Source organism: Asparagus officinalis, chromosome 7, assembly GCF_001876935.1.
Source record: "Asparagus officinalis chromosome 7, Aspof.V1, whole genome shotgun sequence".
In the NCBI taxonomy this organism is placed as follows: Eukaryota; Viridiplantae; Streptophyta; class Magnoliopsida; order Asparagales; family Asparagaceae; genus Asparagus; species Asparagus officinalis.
The window spans coordinates 79,890,730-79,910,040 of NC_033800.1; the positions used below are offsets into that span (position 1 = coordinate 79,890,730).

Genomic DNA, 19,311 nt, shown 5'->3' on the forward strand with positions numbered 1-19,311 from the left:
GGCGATATTTTCGGTGAGAGGGAGAGAAAGGCGGCTAGGGTTTCTGAGATGGGTTAGGTTTTTTGAAATTAGGGTTTCAGTGAGAGAGATGCGCGACTACAGTGTTTGTTTTAGAGAATGGCGGTTAGGGTTAGGGTTAGGGTTTAGGGTTTAGGCTCTGATACCATGTTGTTTTGTACAAAGAGGATTTAGAGAAAAAGAAGTTAGCTACTTAGTAACCTCTCCTTATCTATTTATATTAACGAATGATGGTACAGTTAAGTCCCTAACCGATGTGGGACTAAACCAAAGAGAGATTAAACCCAAAATACTCTTAACAAATTCAAAAACACTGACTTGTTTTTACCTGGCAATGGCCCTTTAAGTCAATAGCGCACGGTCCTTTTTTCCCAGATTGGCCAAGGCTAGCAATTCCATGACGACCTAGACAAGTTCTCACGTTTGTGGTTTAATTGCACTAACCATTCTTGACTCAGTTAAGAGTTGTGTATAAATTCTTACCACATTTAATGGAAAAGGATTTTGGTGTGATGCCAATGCTGATAATTTTATAATAATAACTCACATAACAAGGGGCATGGTAAACCAGCTGGACCGATCTCTTTTGCACTGTGAGTAGTGTGTGTTTTCTGATCGCTTTTGGCTTGGACACGTTATCTCACTTTCAATCAGCTAATTCTATGGCCTTCTGAAGAGTGTATCTCCAATCTCGTGCTGATGTAGCAAACACGGTATTTACAATAAAGAATGGCTGAGAGCTTGAGATGCAGTCAGATAATTCTTCTATTTGGTTATATAATTACAGAGGTATTCCTTTTTGTTGTACATGCTGATGACATCATAAGAGGGGATCAGTCATTGTAAGTGCTTGTTATTCATCTATGAGAAGCCTACACTTGTGTAACTTAGAAAATTCTTCATCTGTAGTTATTTCTTCATGTTCAACACAAAAAACTTGGTAGTCTGTGTTCTTGTATGTTCTTACGTTACTGTTAATGCATGACTATCTTATGAATGATTACCTCTGGACATGTCCATTGATGATACTTACTGTAAAAAATATGATCCTTTGGCATGACTTAGAGTGATTGCAACATAAGTACTGTACGTTTTATGCGTAAATTGCAGTCATATGCACATAAACTGAGTACCATTACTCACGAGAATACGATGTGCATCATTTCGAACTACCCAGATACTACAGTCCATTGTAATAGCGAATTCCAAAACTAACCTCTGGTAGTTTCCCGATTGCCTCCATCACAGGAAAAATGGAATTCCTTCGATGATCATGATTAGCCTGTTTTGGTCAGATTAAAAAAAAGGAATTCTTTCAGCTACAGTTTTTTTTGGTGAAGATTTTTAGCTTTTATTTACCGCAAGTGAAAAAAAATAAAAGTACAGACTCCTATGTACAGCGAGGTGATAGAATCATCACCTACCAACTACATCAAACAAAATGAATCCTATACAGATATCTAGACAGATTGTTATCAATCTTCAGTAGCAAACTCAACCTGGGACTCTCTCTTCCGCCTGCTTCAGTAAATCTCAAAGGAAGGTAGGAGAGATTTTAAGTCGTTGACATCATCTCCTATTGGAAGGAGTATCTTTCATGTAGTCAACTCTACTAACTTGGATTTTTAAGAAGAATACAATCTGTTGTAAATATAACTTCGTATCAGGCTTTATGTTCTTAAAAATCACCTCATTTCTCATTCTCCACACATAGTAAACACTAGCAGCAAGTGCAGCCCTTTTGAGTTTGCATATAATCCCTTTGCCTCCCCATTTTCTAATCACCCTAGGCACAATATTAGACCATACTTCAGGAACACCATCCTCTTGCAAAAAATCAACAATTGGCAGCCATATTTTCAGTTATAGATTTGTCTCCACCTTTTTTTTTATTTTTTTATTTATATAGTTGCTATTTTCTCTATATAACCTTGTTTTTACAGCGTTTGGATAGGAGGGAGTATACTGGCATCTCTCGGGTCTTTTCAGCAAATGTGGTTCTCCAAAGCTGAGTAAGTTTGGTCTTTCCCATTTTTAACCATCATTTCTTTTGGATCAAGCACCAAATGCATTGAGCTATCATATATGCGTTTTGGATGCCGTATGATGTTTTTCTGCTGAGATCAAATCATGCACCTTATGCCTAATAAAATTTACACGACTAATATTTCAGGTACGAGGAGCATGGTGTATCATATATTCAGAGGAAATGTCCATAAGAACTATAAGAGCCTTGGCCTGCAGAAAATTACCCCACTGATTCTGTATCCTTTCAAGAGCATAGTCCATGTTGGTCACATTAAACTGTTGCAGAATCACACTTTCAGGCTCTACCTCTCTCAAGACTGGAGAATGTTATGTTATATTTGAATTATTAGAAATATTATTTGATGTAGTATATGTAACATATAATTTGTGAAGTTTAGCAAACTGTTCTCATGAGGAAGCATGTAATTTTGGATAATTTCCACTCCTGTTTTCAGCTGTAATTTGTGTTTTTGGGCGAAAAAGTACTTGTGCCTCAGTCTTCTACAGGTGAAGAAAAACCTCTATTGTGAATCCTATCAGAACAACCCATCGTGGGGTGTTCTGATAGGAACAGGAGGCAGTGAAATACCATCACTACCCCTTGCGCCGATGTGTGACTTAAACGCCCCGCACGAGAACCTGCACTCTATTAGTCGTTAGGATAAATTTATTTTTTAAATAGACCCCGTTCGAAATTTAATCACCAAAATTGACTCAGTTGTAATTTATTTAGCAATTGAGACTTAATTTCAGCCACGTGGGTTGAAACTTAGTTTTGAAATTGCGAAATATGTTTTATGAACTCTACGAGATTGAGACTTTCGTGTAGTTTAGTAAATAAAGCTTTACGGGATTCTCAATCTCGAGAAGTTTAGAACTCTATTAAACTATATAGGATTGAGAATCCTATGTAATTCATAACATAGAAACTATATGGGATTTACAATGCCATGTAGTCGGTTACTGTTAACTTCAAGAGAGATTTCGATTACTCAAATAGTCTTGAGTTCGAATCGCATCATTATCAACATTAATTTTATTTTTATATTTATCTATCTAGAAGTTAAACATATAAAAACAATTTATTACTTAACACTCTTGAGCTATTTACCACTGAATCTCATAACCATGAGATTGTGAATCATGTGTAATTTATATGTTATTAGTTGTTACGGGATTTTTGATCCCGTCTAGTTTACTAGAGATCTAGAGATCTAAACTCTACGAAGTTGAGAATCCTGTTTAGTTTTAAATCATACATGATTCTCAATCTCATATAGTTCTAAGAATTTATTTATCAAATTCGACCCAGTTTCAATCCACGTTGTTGACATGACTGAAACTATGTTGAATTTGATAAATAAGTCGTAGCTACGTTGAAAAGGGTGTATTTTGAAAATTTGTCCTAGTTATTACATATATTGTCTTATACCTCATGCATATTTTTTTATTTTTATTTCTACATGCTTTAGATCAACACATCGATGCTAAAATTTAACGGATTGAATCATTGTTAACTTTTACATGTTGGGATATTCTGAATTTATAGCAATGCCAATTACTGAGAGATCATACCTTACAACTTATCCATATATTAGCAACTTTCGGACCAAATGCTTACTATGTCAGTACGCAAATCTAATAAGATTCAGAGATATATTTGATTTAAGCGCACACCATAATTCATGAATCTATTCACACATTGATACCTTGAATATACTAATGTACTAGGACTCTGAATATAACCATATATTGATATATTGTATTCTCAAAAGAACAAAATTTTAAAACAGACCCCTTTAGAGTTTTATTTTTCAAAATCGACCGTTTTTTTTTATTTATCAAAACCGACCCGATTTTGTGATTAGCAGCCTAATCACCATTCTAAATAGTCGGGGTTGCCAACCCCGACTATTTAGGAGGGTATTAAACCCTAATTAAAGACCTTAAACACTAAAAATTAAGGTCCTAAATAGTCAGGGTTGCCAACCCCGACTATTTAGGAAGGTGATTAGCCGGTTAATCAAAAAATCAGGTTGGTTTTGATAAATAAAAAAAACCGGTCGATTTTGAAAAAAAAAACTCTAAATGGGGCTGTTTTGAAAAATTGTTCATTCTCAAAAAGCTCCCCTGCCCTATACGACACTGGCGTTCCCAAATCCAAGTCCATGAGCTCCCAAATAGGATTTTCAAGTCAAAACCAACATAATAATTACGAGTCTGAAAATGGAATATGATTTGGACGATTTTCATCTGTAAATTCACTAGCTCTTATTTTTCACCCTTTAACTAATTAGTTAGCAGGTAACATCCCTAGATTCGTAAAGGGAGGAGGGGGACATTTATACAAAACTTCTGCCTAAGCGCACACCATGGATCAATACGGTCAATGTGAAATTCAATCCACGGAATATTTTGATCTATGGACCACATGATATATCGTAGGAATCATTATTAAATGGGATAAAATTTTAAAATAGACCCCTTTAGAAACTTATTTTCAAAAAACGACACCTTTTGAAATTATTTGTTATTTTCGACCCAGTTTCAGCCACCTAGCTGAAACTGGGTTGAAAATGGTGAAAAAACATTAAAAACTTCACAGGATTTTAAACCCCGTGAAGTTTTTGATGTTTTTTCGCTACTTTTGACCCAGTTTTAGTCAGGTTGCTAAAACTGGATCGAAAATGACAACTATTTTCAAAAGGGATCGTTTTTTAAAAATAAATTTTCAAAGAGGTCTATTTTGAAAATTTGTCCTATTAAATGACTTGATGCTAAATATTGAAAAGCGAAAATATAAGCTAATGTCATGCAAAAAATATAGGACAAATTTTTAAAACCAATCCTTTTTCAAAAATATTTCCAAAAACCGACATGTTTCAACAATATTTGTCAACTCGGTTTTGACGAAAGAAGTTCTCAAACATCACAGGGACTTGAAGTCCCGTAAAGTGTAACAGCCATTTAATTAAGCTGCTAAACTTCACGGGACTTCAAGTCCCGTGAAGTTTAGCAGCTTAGCAAGCCCCGTGAAATTTAGCAACTTATAGTTAAATGGCTGCTAAACTTCACAGGACTTGAAGTCCCGTGAAGTTTCATAATTTTTTTCGTCAAAACCGACTTAGTTTCAGACCGACAGCTGAAACTAGGTCGGTTTTGACGAATATTGTTGAAACGGGTCGTTTTTTAAAAATATTTTTGTAAATAGGACCGTTTTGAAATTTGTCCAAAAATATATAGGAGAAAAAAGAAAAAAAGAAAAAAAAGAGAAAAACCTAAAATCAATACAGCCGGTGATATGTTTTATCGGTAAATACGCCCTAAAGTAGTATTTACTTTAACTTTTATAACTTCATCTTATTTTTTCCTTTTTTCTCCAAAAACTTTTTCTCCTTTAATTTTTCTTCTGATGCACTCTTGGTATCCACTAAATTTGAGCCCCCCGCCATGATTTCTTCCCCTTTTCCTCTCTCCTCTCTCCAAATCCGCTCAATTCACACAAAACCCTAGCCCTAACCTTAACCCTAACCCTGACCTTTAATCGACTCATGGCATTGGCTCATCTCGTGCTTAGCCTATCTCCATCTCGTCCTGGGTTGGGCAATGACGTCGTAGAGAGGCGAAAGGGTTTGGCCTTGGCTTTATACGGTGAAGTTTTGACGGGCCGTGAAGTTACCGGCCGTATTTTTGAAGTAGGATCTCGATTGGATCGCAGGGAGGTGAAGGCATGGGCGAGGCTGAAGGCTGTGGAAGTCGCCCGGCGCCGGCGCCGCCGACCGCCGGCGGCAAGTAGAGAGCGGTCAGAAGCTGGGGTCGGTCGTTGAGATCCCAGTCACTTGTTATCAGGTTATCGAACTATCTAAAATTTTGACTAATTTTGAGTTTGTGCTAACTGAAGTGTGATGTTATCGTGGATGTTTTGAGTTTAATTTAAAACAAGTACAATAATGTGGTAGAAGCTCAGGACATAATCAAATTGTCACACCCTGTCATACGACTAAGAAAGTTAGACCAAGATGAACATAATTGATTTCTTTCATAAGTTTGAGCATCAAAGAATTAGAACTCTAGAGTTTGGGCACCGATGAATAAGCTGTAACAAAATGTTGGTGAGCAACCTATACTTACATATCGTTATCATATGATAGAGATTTTATCAGAGCATCCCCATATATATACTTGCATACCATAGGGGCGGGAAAACGACATTAGTGCATATAGTGTGCGAGTAGTATTCCAAGAAATCACTGAAGAGATGCACACTGTTTTTGAGCTGTATGCATGTTCTTGTAGTCGTCTTACGCAATTTCTCTTCAACAAAAAGTTTCATTCATCTTGCATAACCCTGCAAAATCCAAATCTTTGTTGGTTGATGCCTTCTCAGTTGTCTTCTCAAATCATGCATGAAGGGCGGTCTTGCTGTTTTTATCCTCTTGTTGAAAGTTTTTCACTTTAAAGCAAGCTAATGCAGTATTCACTGTTTGTTTCTACCTATTTAATGAGAACGTTTGTGAACCTTGATCTTGCTTACGATGAGTTTAAGACGGAAGAATAATACAAAACTGCATTACAAAAACTCTAGGGTTTATTTTAATAATAACATACTCAGCTGTAGAATGGAGATGACCTGCTCAACACAAAAGAATACCTAGTTCTGGTCTTTCAGAGAGGTTAAGAAAAGGTTGTCTTTATGAGGGTTTTGGATAGTTATATAATTACGAAGAGCATAAGAGATACATAAGAAAATAAATTGCCATGCTCTCCATTCTTCAAATTTATCTGTCCAGATTTTAGCAGAGAAATGTTTCAAGGTAAAATTGACTTCAATGGGTGTCTCTCAGAACCCTGAGACAACATCCCTGGAAGCAATTATGGGAACATTCTCCATTTTGACCTTTTTTTCCTTCTTCATATTTCGCCTTTTCCTTTGCAACTGAATATTTTAGCCACTCAATTTGAAGAACACAGATGATATTTATTTTCAAGAGTATGGATCTTATGAGGGATTTTTATACATTTTTTCTAATTTCTTGTCCTGAAAAGAAAAAAAATTCTTGTTTTCCCTTCACTTTCTCTCTTGAAAAAAGTCATTCTGCTGCTGAGAGCTGAAGTTTGCTTCTGACAATGCTTGTGCTACTTGTTAAGCATTTGACAACTCTGTATCACTATTCTCGTTTTACACAAGTCACAAGTGTACCACCAGCTCTTACTGTAGGCTATTGATGTTTTCGGTTTTATAATATCTGGAATGAATCTATCTAGTGTACTTTCCTGGTTGTTTAAAGTTGTTTGTTGGTCAAATCATTTTTTATGTGAAGTCAAATACTCAAGTCCTTTATTGATGAACAACTTAAATTACAGATTTTAGGTGTCCCTGAGAAAGCTGAAAAGGATGAGGTTGTTAAAGCAGCTATGGTACTGAAAAACTCAGAGATTGAGGATGGATATACACCAGATGCCATTGTCTCTCGCCAGGTATTTGATAAATGGCGTACAATTCGAGCTGCATTGCAATTACCTCTTGAAACAAAAGAATTATTTAAGAAAAAGAGAAATCTGATTGATACTTTGTGATTCTTGTTCATAGGAGCTCTTGGTGGATGTGAGGGACAAGATTCTTTTTGAACCAGAATATGCTGGCAATTTGAAAGATAAGATTCCACCAAGATCTTCTCTTCGTATACCTTGGTCATGGTTACCAGGTGCTCTTTGCCTTCTGCAGGAGGTAAACATGTCTGCACAAGTAAATGAGAACATGTTTTTTATGCAATGTCTTTTTATGGGGAAAACAGGTACTAAAGGGATATATACATAATTATAAACTAAATTGACTGTTTTTTCTTTTACCCGAGTAAGCATGCACATTGAAGTAGTGTTTTATGAGCCCATGATAGGTGAAGCAGTCAGAATTTATTGAAAACCAACCTGATTATTTTTCCCCTTTGTTTCTCTTTTGATCATTGCACGAAGTCTCTAAGAGAAATGATAATAACTTATCAAAGCTATTTCTCAGCCTTTTATTGGTTAACACCTGTTCGTACACAGGAGTATATAGGTAAAATTGGAAAGAGAGATCACTGCTTAGCAAAATGCTAATCGCGATTCTGTGAATAGAACAGGTACCAAGCAACCAGGAGCTATGAGTTGATTAGATAAGCATAAATACACAAGGGAATGACCGTCACCTAGCCATGCGCTAGCCATTAAAACAAACCAGTAAGAGAACCTAAGAAAGAGAGAGGATTTGAATGCTATGATGATTAAGTCCATGTTTTGACACAAACAAATCAAGAATCCAACCCATATTAGATACTTTAAGTCTCGGACAGCTAATGGTCTGATTGTTGTGAAAGTTTAAGATCAGATCCATGGTGTACTTTTAATAGGTTGGAATCTAAACCATCAATTAAGTCTATAACATTCCAAAAAGGCATCTTATTATTTCAGAAACAGTATATAGATCTACACAATTTCTCATCCTTTTTATGGGCTTTTTTGATGAATAAGATTATAAGAAAAAGTCTCTTTATGGAAAATTAATTTTACAAGTTCTATAACAGTTGTTAAATTTACTGCTTCAAGCACTTGGGATTTGCATATGCGGAGGATAGTCCGTGTTGCAGTTGACCAAGTCTGATTGAGACTGGCCTCTTTTCTGGAATAAATTTTTTGAGCATATTGGCTACATATGTTGAGTCTCCTTGGGAACATGATCCTTGTATACTTGTCAATGTTTAATTTGGAGTGTTGAAGTGTACGGTTTATTATCAGTATCAAGCTATGGGGTTCCAGATGTGTGATTCTTGAAATTTAGAAGTATTCCATTTACCAAAGTAAAGCATTCACTGATAACGTAATATTTTGCACGAACAATCAGGTTGTGTGTGAAAAAAGCGATGATTTCTTTATATTGAAAATTGTGTAGGTCTCCAACTGTCTTTGTCGATATTTATTGTGTGATTTGTCTCTTATGCTACTCAAGGTTTATGCGCAATTTCAACTTCTGTTGCAGGTTGGACAAGAGAAATCAGTACTGGAAATTGGCCGGGCTGCCCTACACCTGCCAGATGCTAAGCCATATGTTCATGATTTGCTTCTCTCCATGGCACTTGCAGAAGTAAGCAATACAAGCGAGAGAGGAGTAATTCCGTTGACTTGTAACGTTTTCACATTGCTTTAAATATTAATTGTTTAAATTTGTGTTCTTGAAGTGCTCAGTTGCAAAGATTAGGCTTGAGAAAAACAAAGTATCTGATGGATTTGAAGCCCTGGCTCGCGCTCAATATTTACTTAGGAGCAAAATTTCTTTAGGAAAAATGCCACTTCTATCACAGGCAAATGTCTTTCCTTACAAAGCTTTTCAGTTCCAGTTTTACTACTTGATGATGATTAACTTAACTGAGGAGATGTTCCATAATAGAATGGAATGGAAGAATAGGATTCATGTAGCGGACCCCAAACATTTGGGATAAAGGTTTTGATGATGTTTTGTTCTTTTATTACTTTCTGAAAATAATGGAATGTATTTGATATGGTTACAGATTGAAGAATCTTTGGAGGAGCTTGCACCTGCTTGCACACTGGAACTCTTAGGAGTTCCTCATACGCCTGATAATGCAGAGCGCAGACGAGGTGCAATTTCAGCCTTGCGTGAGTTGCTTAGACAAGGTCTTGATGTTGAAAGTTCTTGTAGGGTTCAAGACTGGCCTTGCTTTTTGGACCAGGCACTGAGAAAGCTAATGGCCACTGAAATAGTAGATCTAATCTCTTGGGATGCTGTAGCCATTGCTCGCAAGAACAAAAAATCACTAGAATCTCAGAACCAAAGGGTTGTGATTGATTTTGATTGCTTCTATATCGCCATGATTGCGCATATAGCTCTTGGATTTTCATTAAGACAAACTGATTTGGTATCTTCTCCTAACTGATGTTAATAACCCTTAGATCTTGCTGTGATCTTGTAACTCACTGACTCTAGTTTTGGTTATGGAGGTCAACAAAGCCAAAACCATTTGTGAGTGCTTGACTGCATCTGAGGGTGTGGATTTGAAGTTTGAGGAAGCTTTTTGCTCATTACTTCTTGGGCAGGTATCTTTCTGAAGCAAATTTTGTAATCTTCTTTTGAAAACATGGAAAACTCAATATTGGTGCTCAGGGAAGTGAAACAGTTGCTGCGGAAATGCTGCGTCAACTTGAAGTGAATGGAAGTTCAGCAGTGAGGAAATTTGAATCAAATATTCCAAATAAAGAGGCCAATGATAAGGGCACTGGAAATCAGTTACTGGTATGTTTTAGCTACATCTAATTGCTTGTTGCTCAATTGTTTGCTAAAAGTTGATGAAACTTTTGAATCTCTGTGATTAAGGTAGCCAGTAAGTTCGTATCATGTAACATGTTCTTTCTATTTAGTTGACACTTTTGATGTCCGATTACTAAATTCAATTTGTTAATAGCTATAAGACATATATCAAACATAGGCCAGATTATGATATGTACGATGAAGGAAACCTAGATAAGATTACAAACATCTCATGTCTATGTATTCTAATTCTAATAATATATAATGGTTAAATAGATGTATGCAGTTTTCCTGTGATCTGTGTTCATAGTTCTGATTCATCTGAATGTATCAAGTTTCAAATATTGTTCGGCATGTGTTGGAGTAAAGCATCATGCAACCTAAGTACATTCTTAGGAAAACACTCGTTTTGTGGATTCTGTGAGATTCATGTACATTAGAATATGCTTCTTAGTGATTACATAAATAACCAAATTGAATAATTTGATGTTTCTGCCTAGTAACTCAGAACTTGCAACCCCTCCTATTGAAGTTTCACCTTAGGACAAAGGAAATATGAAGAGAGATTTGTTTGCCATTTGTTGGGTACGTGAGAATAGCTGTCAGAAGAAAACTTCAAGAGAGTAGAACTGTAAAAGGATTTTTCTTTCTTGTTGAGAATGGAACTTGAACCTCTTAAGTTAGACGCAGAGTGGGTAAATAGTCAGTTTGAAGTTAGCTTGGATATAGTGATCAGCTTTTGCAAATTAATAAACATTTTTGACATATTGATGAGGGACAGAGAAGCGCCATAACCCTCGGGTGAACAGTATCTGTGAACTCTTTCTTTTCTTTTTTATTTTTTATAAAATAAAAAACGAACAAAGTAAGATAAAATAAGGTTAAATCAGATTCACTCACAAGAATCTAATCGTTAGTTAAGTTGGATTCACATGCTGACACTTAACCTTTCCGGCTTCACACCGAGAAACAGAGGCTTCCGCTTTAGAAAAATCACACAAGATTTTCTTCAACTCAACTTTCATAAATTCTTCATAAGCTCCCTACTATATTATAGAAATCTCATCCCTCTTTTATAGAGTTTAGAATTATTATCTAAAACAAATTCGAAAATTTATCCTATCTCTAAAATCAATTCTATCTTAACTAAGAAATAATCCAACAAACTCAATCCTAACATAATTCAAATCAAAACAACTAAACAAAATAACTAATTCTTACCTATCTAAAACCAAAACCAAATTTAAAATCATAACAAATCTATCTTCAAACCGGATCAAATCTGAATAGTGATTATGTCCTGCATCAATTCTTCCATTGTTGGAGAAAACTCGACCTCGAGTTTTCGAGTTTTAAATAAGGATAATATGATAAACTCTATAGCTTTTATGTATTCTGATTCGATAGTCTCTAAAGTCTTAAGTACTATTTGTAGAACTCAATAACAGGTTGGTGGAGAAGTATCTAGTGTAACAAAGTCCATTATGAAAGGCTCAACTTCAGGCTCTAAATTTATCTTCGGATTTTTCTTTTCTTGTTCCAATTCAGACTTAGATTCTGGATTGATCTTTTGATATGCATATTTTTCTAGCTCACGTTCAGATTCAGATTCGGGCTTTGATTGTGGCTCCATCTCGAATTTTTCTTCTATTTTTGTTTCTAACTTTGTAGTGAACTCAGACTTCGACGCCAGGCCAAATCTAATTAGGGTAGAGGTTGTTGACTTTTTTTCAGGATTTACAGAAAAAATATCTTCTAGTTGGTTGAGAAAAATATCTCCTTTCCAAAAGAAATTTCATAGGCCCCTACGAATAAATAGCTGAACGATAACCTGAATAGACCACCATTTATGAGCTTCTTTCTTGAGCCAACACTTTGCATATAAATACTTTTATAGTTCAGACATTTCATAGATAAGAAATATATCCTCCATATCTAGAATCCAAACTTCAAAATCATATGACTTCTCATATCCATCAAAACCATAAAAATAAGATAAAGGGCCAAACTTTAATGGATTGAAATCATATAGTTGTGAAGGAGGAAGCAGATATTTACCTATAATATTTGTATATCACATTGATACGAGTCGCCATGCGACCACTTTTGATCGCGAAATTATCAAAGATGGGTTGAGAAGAGGATGACAGAAACACAAGAATAATTCAGTATGTGGCGAAGGAAAAAACCCTCTAGATTATGATATGAAAAGATTACAATCTCTCTCTCACAATCTCATTAGAATCGAGAACGAACTTTCAATTCTCTCTAAAACCCTAATCTCTCTTGATTAGAATATCTTTTTGATTACATCTGATTGATTAGAAACCCTAAACAACCCCTTTTATAGGTGTAATAACGTGGGTGATAAAGTGGTAAATAACCAAGCGTAAACCCCACAGGAAAACGTGTAAACAGAAACCCAAACAAATCAGGAAACCCTCCATGAGTCGACTCATGTGCATATATGAGTCGACTCATGAAATGATGAGTCGACTGGTCAGAAACTTTTGACAAAACGGTTGGGTTTCGTGAGTCGACTTATGACAAGCATGAGTCGACTCAACCTGATGAGTCGACTCATGTACATGTATGAGTCGACTCACGGGCTGAAAACTGGATGCTTCGATTCTTCGATTCGCCGTCTTGTTCCACGTTTCAACCTGCGTTCCACTGTGTTGTTTTACACCTTTATTCTCATGCTATTATGAGAATCATCTATCCTCAAGCTCCCATGAGGATCGCTAAGTTCCGAAGAGAAGATACACCCGTATCACACATGAACTTGCTCTGGTACCAAATGATACGGGACGGAGAAGAGCAGAGACTCTCGGGTGAATAGTATTCACAAACAATATCTTTTCTTTTATTTTTTATTTTTTTATAAAATAAAAGACGAATAAATTAAGATAAAATGAGGTTAGATCAGATTTACTCATAGACACCTAACGCTTAGTTAAGTCGGATTCACACGCTGACACTTAACTCTTTCGGCTTCACACTAAGAAACAATGGCTTTTGCCTTAGAAAAATCACACAAGATTTTCTTCAACTCAACTTTCATAAATTCTTCATAAGCTCCTTAGTACATTATAGAAATCTCCTCCCTCTTTTATAGAGTTTGGAATTATTATCTAGAACAAATTCAAAAACTTATCCTATCTCTAAAACCAATTCAACCTTAATTAGAAAATAACCCAACAAACTCGATACTAACACAATTCAAATCAAAATAACTAATTCTCACCTGTCTAAAACCAAAACCAAATTTAAAATCATAACAAATCTATGTTCAATCCGGATCACAAGTCTAGATAGTAATTGTGTTCTGCATCACATATGGACACAAAACTAACCTGTTCAGCATTTAGAGAAGGACGAGGGTATTATTGTGTTTCAGTTTAAACTAATGGATTGATTTCTTATTATTAGTGTTGTAACCTTTTGTTGCAATGTCATAAGGTAAGAATTAGATGTTTTTCCAGGGGAAATGTTTTTGTTCAAAGAAAATAAAGGCATGTTTCTCATATCTTAAACTGGGAAAGAATGAAGAGTCTAAAAAATGGAAAAGGGTAACAACTAGAAGGTCATAGTTTTCACAACGAAGACAAACTCAATTCATTGTGTCAATCACCATTCCCTCCTCATCCAGCCTTTATAATGGCTACTACATGACTATAGTGTGCATTATGGATACTTAAAACTGATTCCTAAAGATATATGATAGAAGCTTGAGCCTTGATTATTGATACCCTCTCAAAGGGAAACAAAATGTTCTTGTTTAACAAATTATTGTCACTGATCATATTATAATGACTGATAATAAACATCTCTCACTAATTCTTGGAGTTTTGTTCTGGTTTTAAATTTTTTTATTATTCCATTTATTTTGCTATTATTTGATTTTGTATTTTTATTTGCCCCTTTTTTTATAATTAATTTACTATATATTTATTTTTGAACAAAGGCCGCAACTTGGTCTTGAACATGGGACCTTACATGACGTAAGTCTCTCACTTTACCAATGCCAAGGCTCACACCTCAATGGCTAATACCCGGACGTTTAAGAGGGTTAAAATACCGCTGCTTTTTGTCTGATAAGAATATTGAATAATATATTTCACTATTATTTTATTGTATGGAATAAATGAAATGCTAAAAGATGTATCACTTACCTTTTCTTGTTTGTTATAGACTAAAAGTTCAATTCAAAATGTTAATAGTCAGTAGATTTCAGGTAACTTCTTTCTCATTTATCAGAGAAACTTTCCCTTAGGTTGAAATTTTCTTATGCCAGATGACCTGCTGAAATTGCCAGGAAATGTGGCTGAAGGATGCTGTCCTCTGTATATTTCCGGATACAAGAGATTGCTCACCATCTTTGGTGAGTACTTTCAGTGGAATTAGACATCACTCTTTTTAGCTACAAAACTTCTAACTTCAGTTCATATTTAAGGCGACCTTCTTTGGTGGACCAAAGCGAACATTTAGAGGAAACAAGCAAAATCTAGGCTCATCAAAAGCGGTTCACTCTTTCAGTCAGCGTCCACTATCAGTTGGTCTTTCATCTGAACTTGGAGCTTCAGATGACCAACATCATATAAACGCAACACTTTTGGGTGAGGCTGTAAAGCGACTGGCACCAGGCAACTTGCAGAGCCAACAGTCATCTACCAAGAATTCAGGTAGTGGTCCATCAGTACATCTAAAGAGAGATCTCAGAATTCATGAGTCAAAGATTTGGGACAACTGGAGTGTGACGGGAGACTTGGCAGGAAAAGTTCCATATATCTTGCTTGTAGGATGCTTTATTTTTGGTACCTTTAAGCTGTTCTCCATGCAAATAATGAACTCTAGGGACTCTCATAAGTGGGTACCAAATCACTCAAAAATGTCAAGTTCTGCTGCATGGACTGATAGCCCAGGTTTGCAGAGCTTGTCTTTTGCTGATAGGAGAATACTTGGTCCCCTGGGCAAGCTGCTGGCAGTGTTCAGGCACAACAGAAATCATAAAATAGGTGCCACAACCGTGAAGGACACATGGCCGACTGATGATCTCTCGTGTTCAACCACAGCACTGGTGACCGGTAGTACCTTGTTATACAAGAGACAGATGCCACTTGAAGAAGCAGAAGCCCTTGTAAAGCAATGGCAAGAAATCAAAGCCGAGGCATTAGGTCCATCACATCAAATTCAAACTCTACCTGAGATTCTTGATGGATCAATGCTTTCGAAGGTTAGCCTTCTGAAGAGTCACTCCCTTTTGTACTTTCTTTTGTGCTCTTGCTTGTTTTTAGTGTGTCCTCTTTCTTATGATGCAACAGTGGCAAGATTTAGCAAATTCGGCCAAAGCCAGATCATGCTTCTGGAGATTTGTTCTGTTGCAACTTTCTGTCATGCGAGCTGACATCGGATGGGATGAAGATGGTAATGAACTGGCTGAAATTGAGGCATTGTTGGAGGAAGCTGCTGAGCTTATAGATGACTCTCAACCAAGAAAACCAAGTTATTACAGGTAATCTATAGATACCTTGCGATTATTTCATGGTTTGCTCTGAATTTGAACTACACTGACACGTTCATTATTTGTGAAGTAAATATAAGGTTCAATACGTCTTGAGAAGACATGATGATGGTTCCTGGAGATTCTGCAGAGGTGGCATCCAATATCCTGTTTAGTTTCCTCGATAAGCACTTCATCGGTATGAAAACGGGAAGAAGCTTCCATATCAATGGGGAAGAATATAAAGGGTTTGGATTCCCGGTGTTGCTTTCCCTGGAAATTCGGTTACCATCCACGTTCACTTCCTTCTGAACTTCCTATATTTTTCACTTCACTCCCTGCATTCTTTCTTCTGTGATTGCTAAAGTTCTACAAGGTTGACAATGCTTAGCACTAACTATTTTCTCAACATCTAGTTATTTGAAGTTTAGCCTAGCCTCCTCGGTATCAAATTTTGATCAGGTTCTACAAGGTTCTGCTCATTTGAATCTCTGAGAAGAGGGAAGGTAGAGAGAAAATGGCTGTTTGATTTTTTATCGACGAAATCCAGCCAGCTGTTCGGCAAGATGTAACTTTAGGTTAATCCCCGTGTGTAAATGATATTTGTTTTCAAGTTCAATTCAAGTTGATTGTATCATCTCTTCTGAGCATGAAACCTGTTTTCTCCCGTTACGCACCTGTGCGCAGAGCGCTGGCGATGAAACGTGAGAAGCTGGGAAAGCCGACGGCACACAATTTTAGGCAGCGAGCAATCAGTTTTCAGGCATGATTGTTTATCAATTAGTATATTTATCAGAAAATTAGGTTTCAGCTGAGTACATAGTATAAGGAGATTTACATTCAAACTATACATCACCATGCTTGTTAACATTAATCGGTTGAACCCAAAATGGAACTGCCTCACATGACCCAAGCCTTGCCAATAACTTACAAAACCTGCCCAAAAAAAGAGGTAAAAATCACATAAATTGCTCAAAGTAAGGGATGCTCTCAAAAGATGATGAGAGATCTTCAATCCCCTCCTCAGTCTCCTCTTCTGCTATTGGGTCCAATATTTTTGATGCTTTCAGCTTCACTACTTTCACAAACTGAGGTGGAGCTACCTCAGTGACAAACCTGCACTTGTTCGCTTTGGCCATTAATTTTCTAAATTCTTCAACTCAAGATGTTTTTGTATTGAGCTAATGTTTCTTGTGTTGAGCTCCGGATTCTTGATGGAGAATTTATAGGGAAAACTTACGAAGAGTCTAAACTTGGAAGGAAGCCCGTAGGCTGCATCGTCCTTTATGAACACGTGGAATAACGAAGGAAGTGAGTGGGAAGGTAATGGTTCGTCTGGCCACTTCAATTAGGTTCAACGTATGGCCACGTGTTGGCTGCTGGTGGTAGTGATGGGACCGATGGTGTCCACTCATTCCGCAAATTTATTACATTAATTTTTTTTTTAATATTGGTCTAATAATTGAGAAAGTATCTGACAGTAACTTTTGTGGTAAAAGAAATGATAGAGACACACTCTAATGCATATCACCAACCACACTCCCTCTCTCTCTCTATAGTGCAGGGGGTTTCATATGTGATTTTTTTAAAAAATCACATGTGGATGTGGGGCTCCTTGCACTGTAGAGAGAGAGAGAGAGTGTGTGGTTGGTGGTGTGTTAGAGTGTGCTTGTAACACCTCTCTTGTGGTAATACTAGACTAAATATCAGAAAACCCCTTAAATTTTGGATGATATCAGTTAACCCCAATAACTTTTAGAATATTAGACACCTCCTTTTAAGTTAGGGGTCACACTTTCCCAACGTGGTTTTCACCGGCAAAAAAATCTCTCTACGTGGTTATGTAAAAAGTGCGATCAAGGTTGTTTGAAGGGTTTTTTTTGATAAAATTTTAAAGTTAAAAGAGATTTTCTGATAACTCTTAACTTAATTAGGGGCTTTTTGATACTTTGAAAGTTACGGGCGGTCATGTAATATTCATCCAAAGTTGCAAATAACTGTTCAAAGTTCAGATTCTAAATTTAGTAAAATCTTTGATGCACCATTCAACAGCCGGACTGGCATCTCTTTACCATTCCATACACTGATTATGGAAAATTTTCTACAGAGACACGGCACCAGAGCTGTATGTGTCTTATATAGGCCAATATGTTTTTTCTAATTGAACTTCAAATTTTGACAGTGCTTTTTTCCCCCCTCAAAGTGTATTTTGTTATGTCATTTAAATTAAAAGAAAAGAAAAAAAAGAAAAAAAGAAAAAAAAATTCTAGTTCCTCTTTTAAGACATTCCTACTCTTGGATTTTGGAGTGAACCTGGCTCAAGAATGTTATCACTGACAGAATTAAGGCCACTTAGTTTTAATCATGGAAATTAAGTGCAAATTAAGTGTCGCCATACAAGATCCAAAAATAAATTGTGTGCTTGTGGTCGTCCACCAACTTGGGCACGTGTACCGGCAGCGGTATCCAGCATCCGTCCACGTGTCCGAAGACCAGCACGACGTGTTAGATCGCGTTCCGTGATCACCGCAAAAGGCCAAAGGCCGACGCTCGGAACGCACTACCGTCCGTGATGATGGTTGTATTATTCGTAGCCGTATAAAAACAAAGGAATATTCTAAGAAAAGAGAGCCCATGGACGGTCCGCTTTCCCAACGTCTCTCGCGTCCGAACGCTGCAGACGCCGTAGGGGGGAGAATTTGCGGCCTGGGATTTCTCTTGTTTTTGTTCTCAATCACAATAATTCTTGAAGCGACGGACGTCGTATTTTTATCCTATAAATCAAGAAAAGGAAAAGGGTACATGGAAATCAATAAAATATTATTTTCATCCATTTCCATTCCTAAAACTCAAAACAACATCCAATAAAATATTATTTTTATCCCACAACTCATTTCATGTCGTCTCCTAAAAAATAAATCAAACACAAAAAACGGGTCACATCATCCAACTCATCTCATCTCCATCACATCTCATCTTTAAAAACCACTCATATCATCCAATAATATGGTGACAACTCATCTCATCTCATTAACATTTCATTTCCACCAATTTCCTCCAAAAAAGCTAGAAATTCGGACTCATGTCGACGAGTTTGTAAGCCGTGAGGACATGTCACGATCATTTGGGCAAGCGTACACGCGATGACGTAGGACACGTGACGATGGAGCAGGAACTTCTCATGCTGATGGAACCAGCACTTTTCATGCTGATGGAGCCGACACTTCTCAAGCTGATGCAGCCAGCACTTCTCAACCTTATACACAACCGGATACTCAGATAATCGAGGCCAGAGGGAAGGGAAGGGGAAGAGAGGGAGAGGAAGGAGAGGAGGAATTATGGATTGTATGTGATCTTATTTTGTTAAAATTTGTAACTTTTATAAAGTTGCAAATCAATAATTTTGTGGATCAATTATTGTTTATATATGTGATCTTCGTGTGTGAAGTTAGATTTGTGT

General features: G+C 36.6%; 2 protein-coding genes across 3 annotated transcripts in view; both read left to right on the plus strand.

The window, feature by feature from the left end:
* Nucleotides 1-2,521, plus strand: part of LOC109848781 (actin-related protein 4) — a 31,203-nt gene extending 28,682 nt beyond the window's left edge. For both annotated transcript variants that reach the window (XM_020418452.1, XM_020418453.1), the window contains exons 18-19: nt 1,962-2,030; nt 2,192-2,521. In XM_020418452.1, the coding sequence (XP_020274041.1) occupies nt 1,962-2,030; nt 2,192-2,237 (115 nt within the window). In that variant the 3' untranslated portion in view covers nt 2,238-2,521. The remainder of the gene's footprint in view (nt 1-1,961; nt 2,031-2,191) is intronic.
* On the plus strand, nt 5,598-16,488 carry LOC109847414 (plastid division protein CDP1, chloroplastic). The gene is made up of 13 exons (XM_020416642.1): nt 5,598-5,741; nt 5,803-5,895; nt 7,411-7,524; nt 7,637-7,774; nt 9,062-9,166; nt 9,261-9,383; nt 9,591-9,959; nt 10,042-10,137; nt 10,205-10,333; nt 14,667-14,732; nt 14,805-15,584; nt 15,673-15,863; nt 15,943-16,488. Exons 1-13 carry the CDS (start codon nt 5,598-5,600, stop codon nt 16,025-16,027), a joined length of 2,433 nt encoding a protein of 810 aa, XP_020272231.1. The 3' UTR covers nt 16,028-16,488.

Bases quoted from the DNA above. Each gene is read 5' to 3' on its own strand.
- LOC109847414 (XM_020416642.1), top strand. From the start codon at position 5,598: ATGGCATTGGCTCATCTCGTGCTTAGCCTATCTCCATCTCGTCCTGGG. The intron at 9,960-10,041 runs GTATCTTCTCCT...TTGGTTATGGAG, and splicing joins CATTAAGACAAACTGATTTG to GTCAACAAAGCCAAAACCAT. The intron at 15,585-15,672 runs GTTAGCCTTCTG...ATGATGCAACAG, and splicing joins ATGGATCAATGCTTTCGAAG to TGGCAAGATTTAGCAAATTC.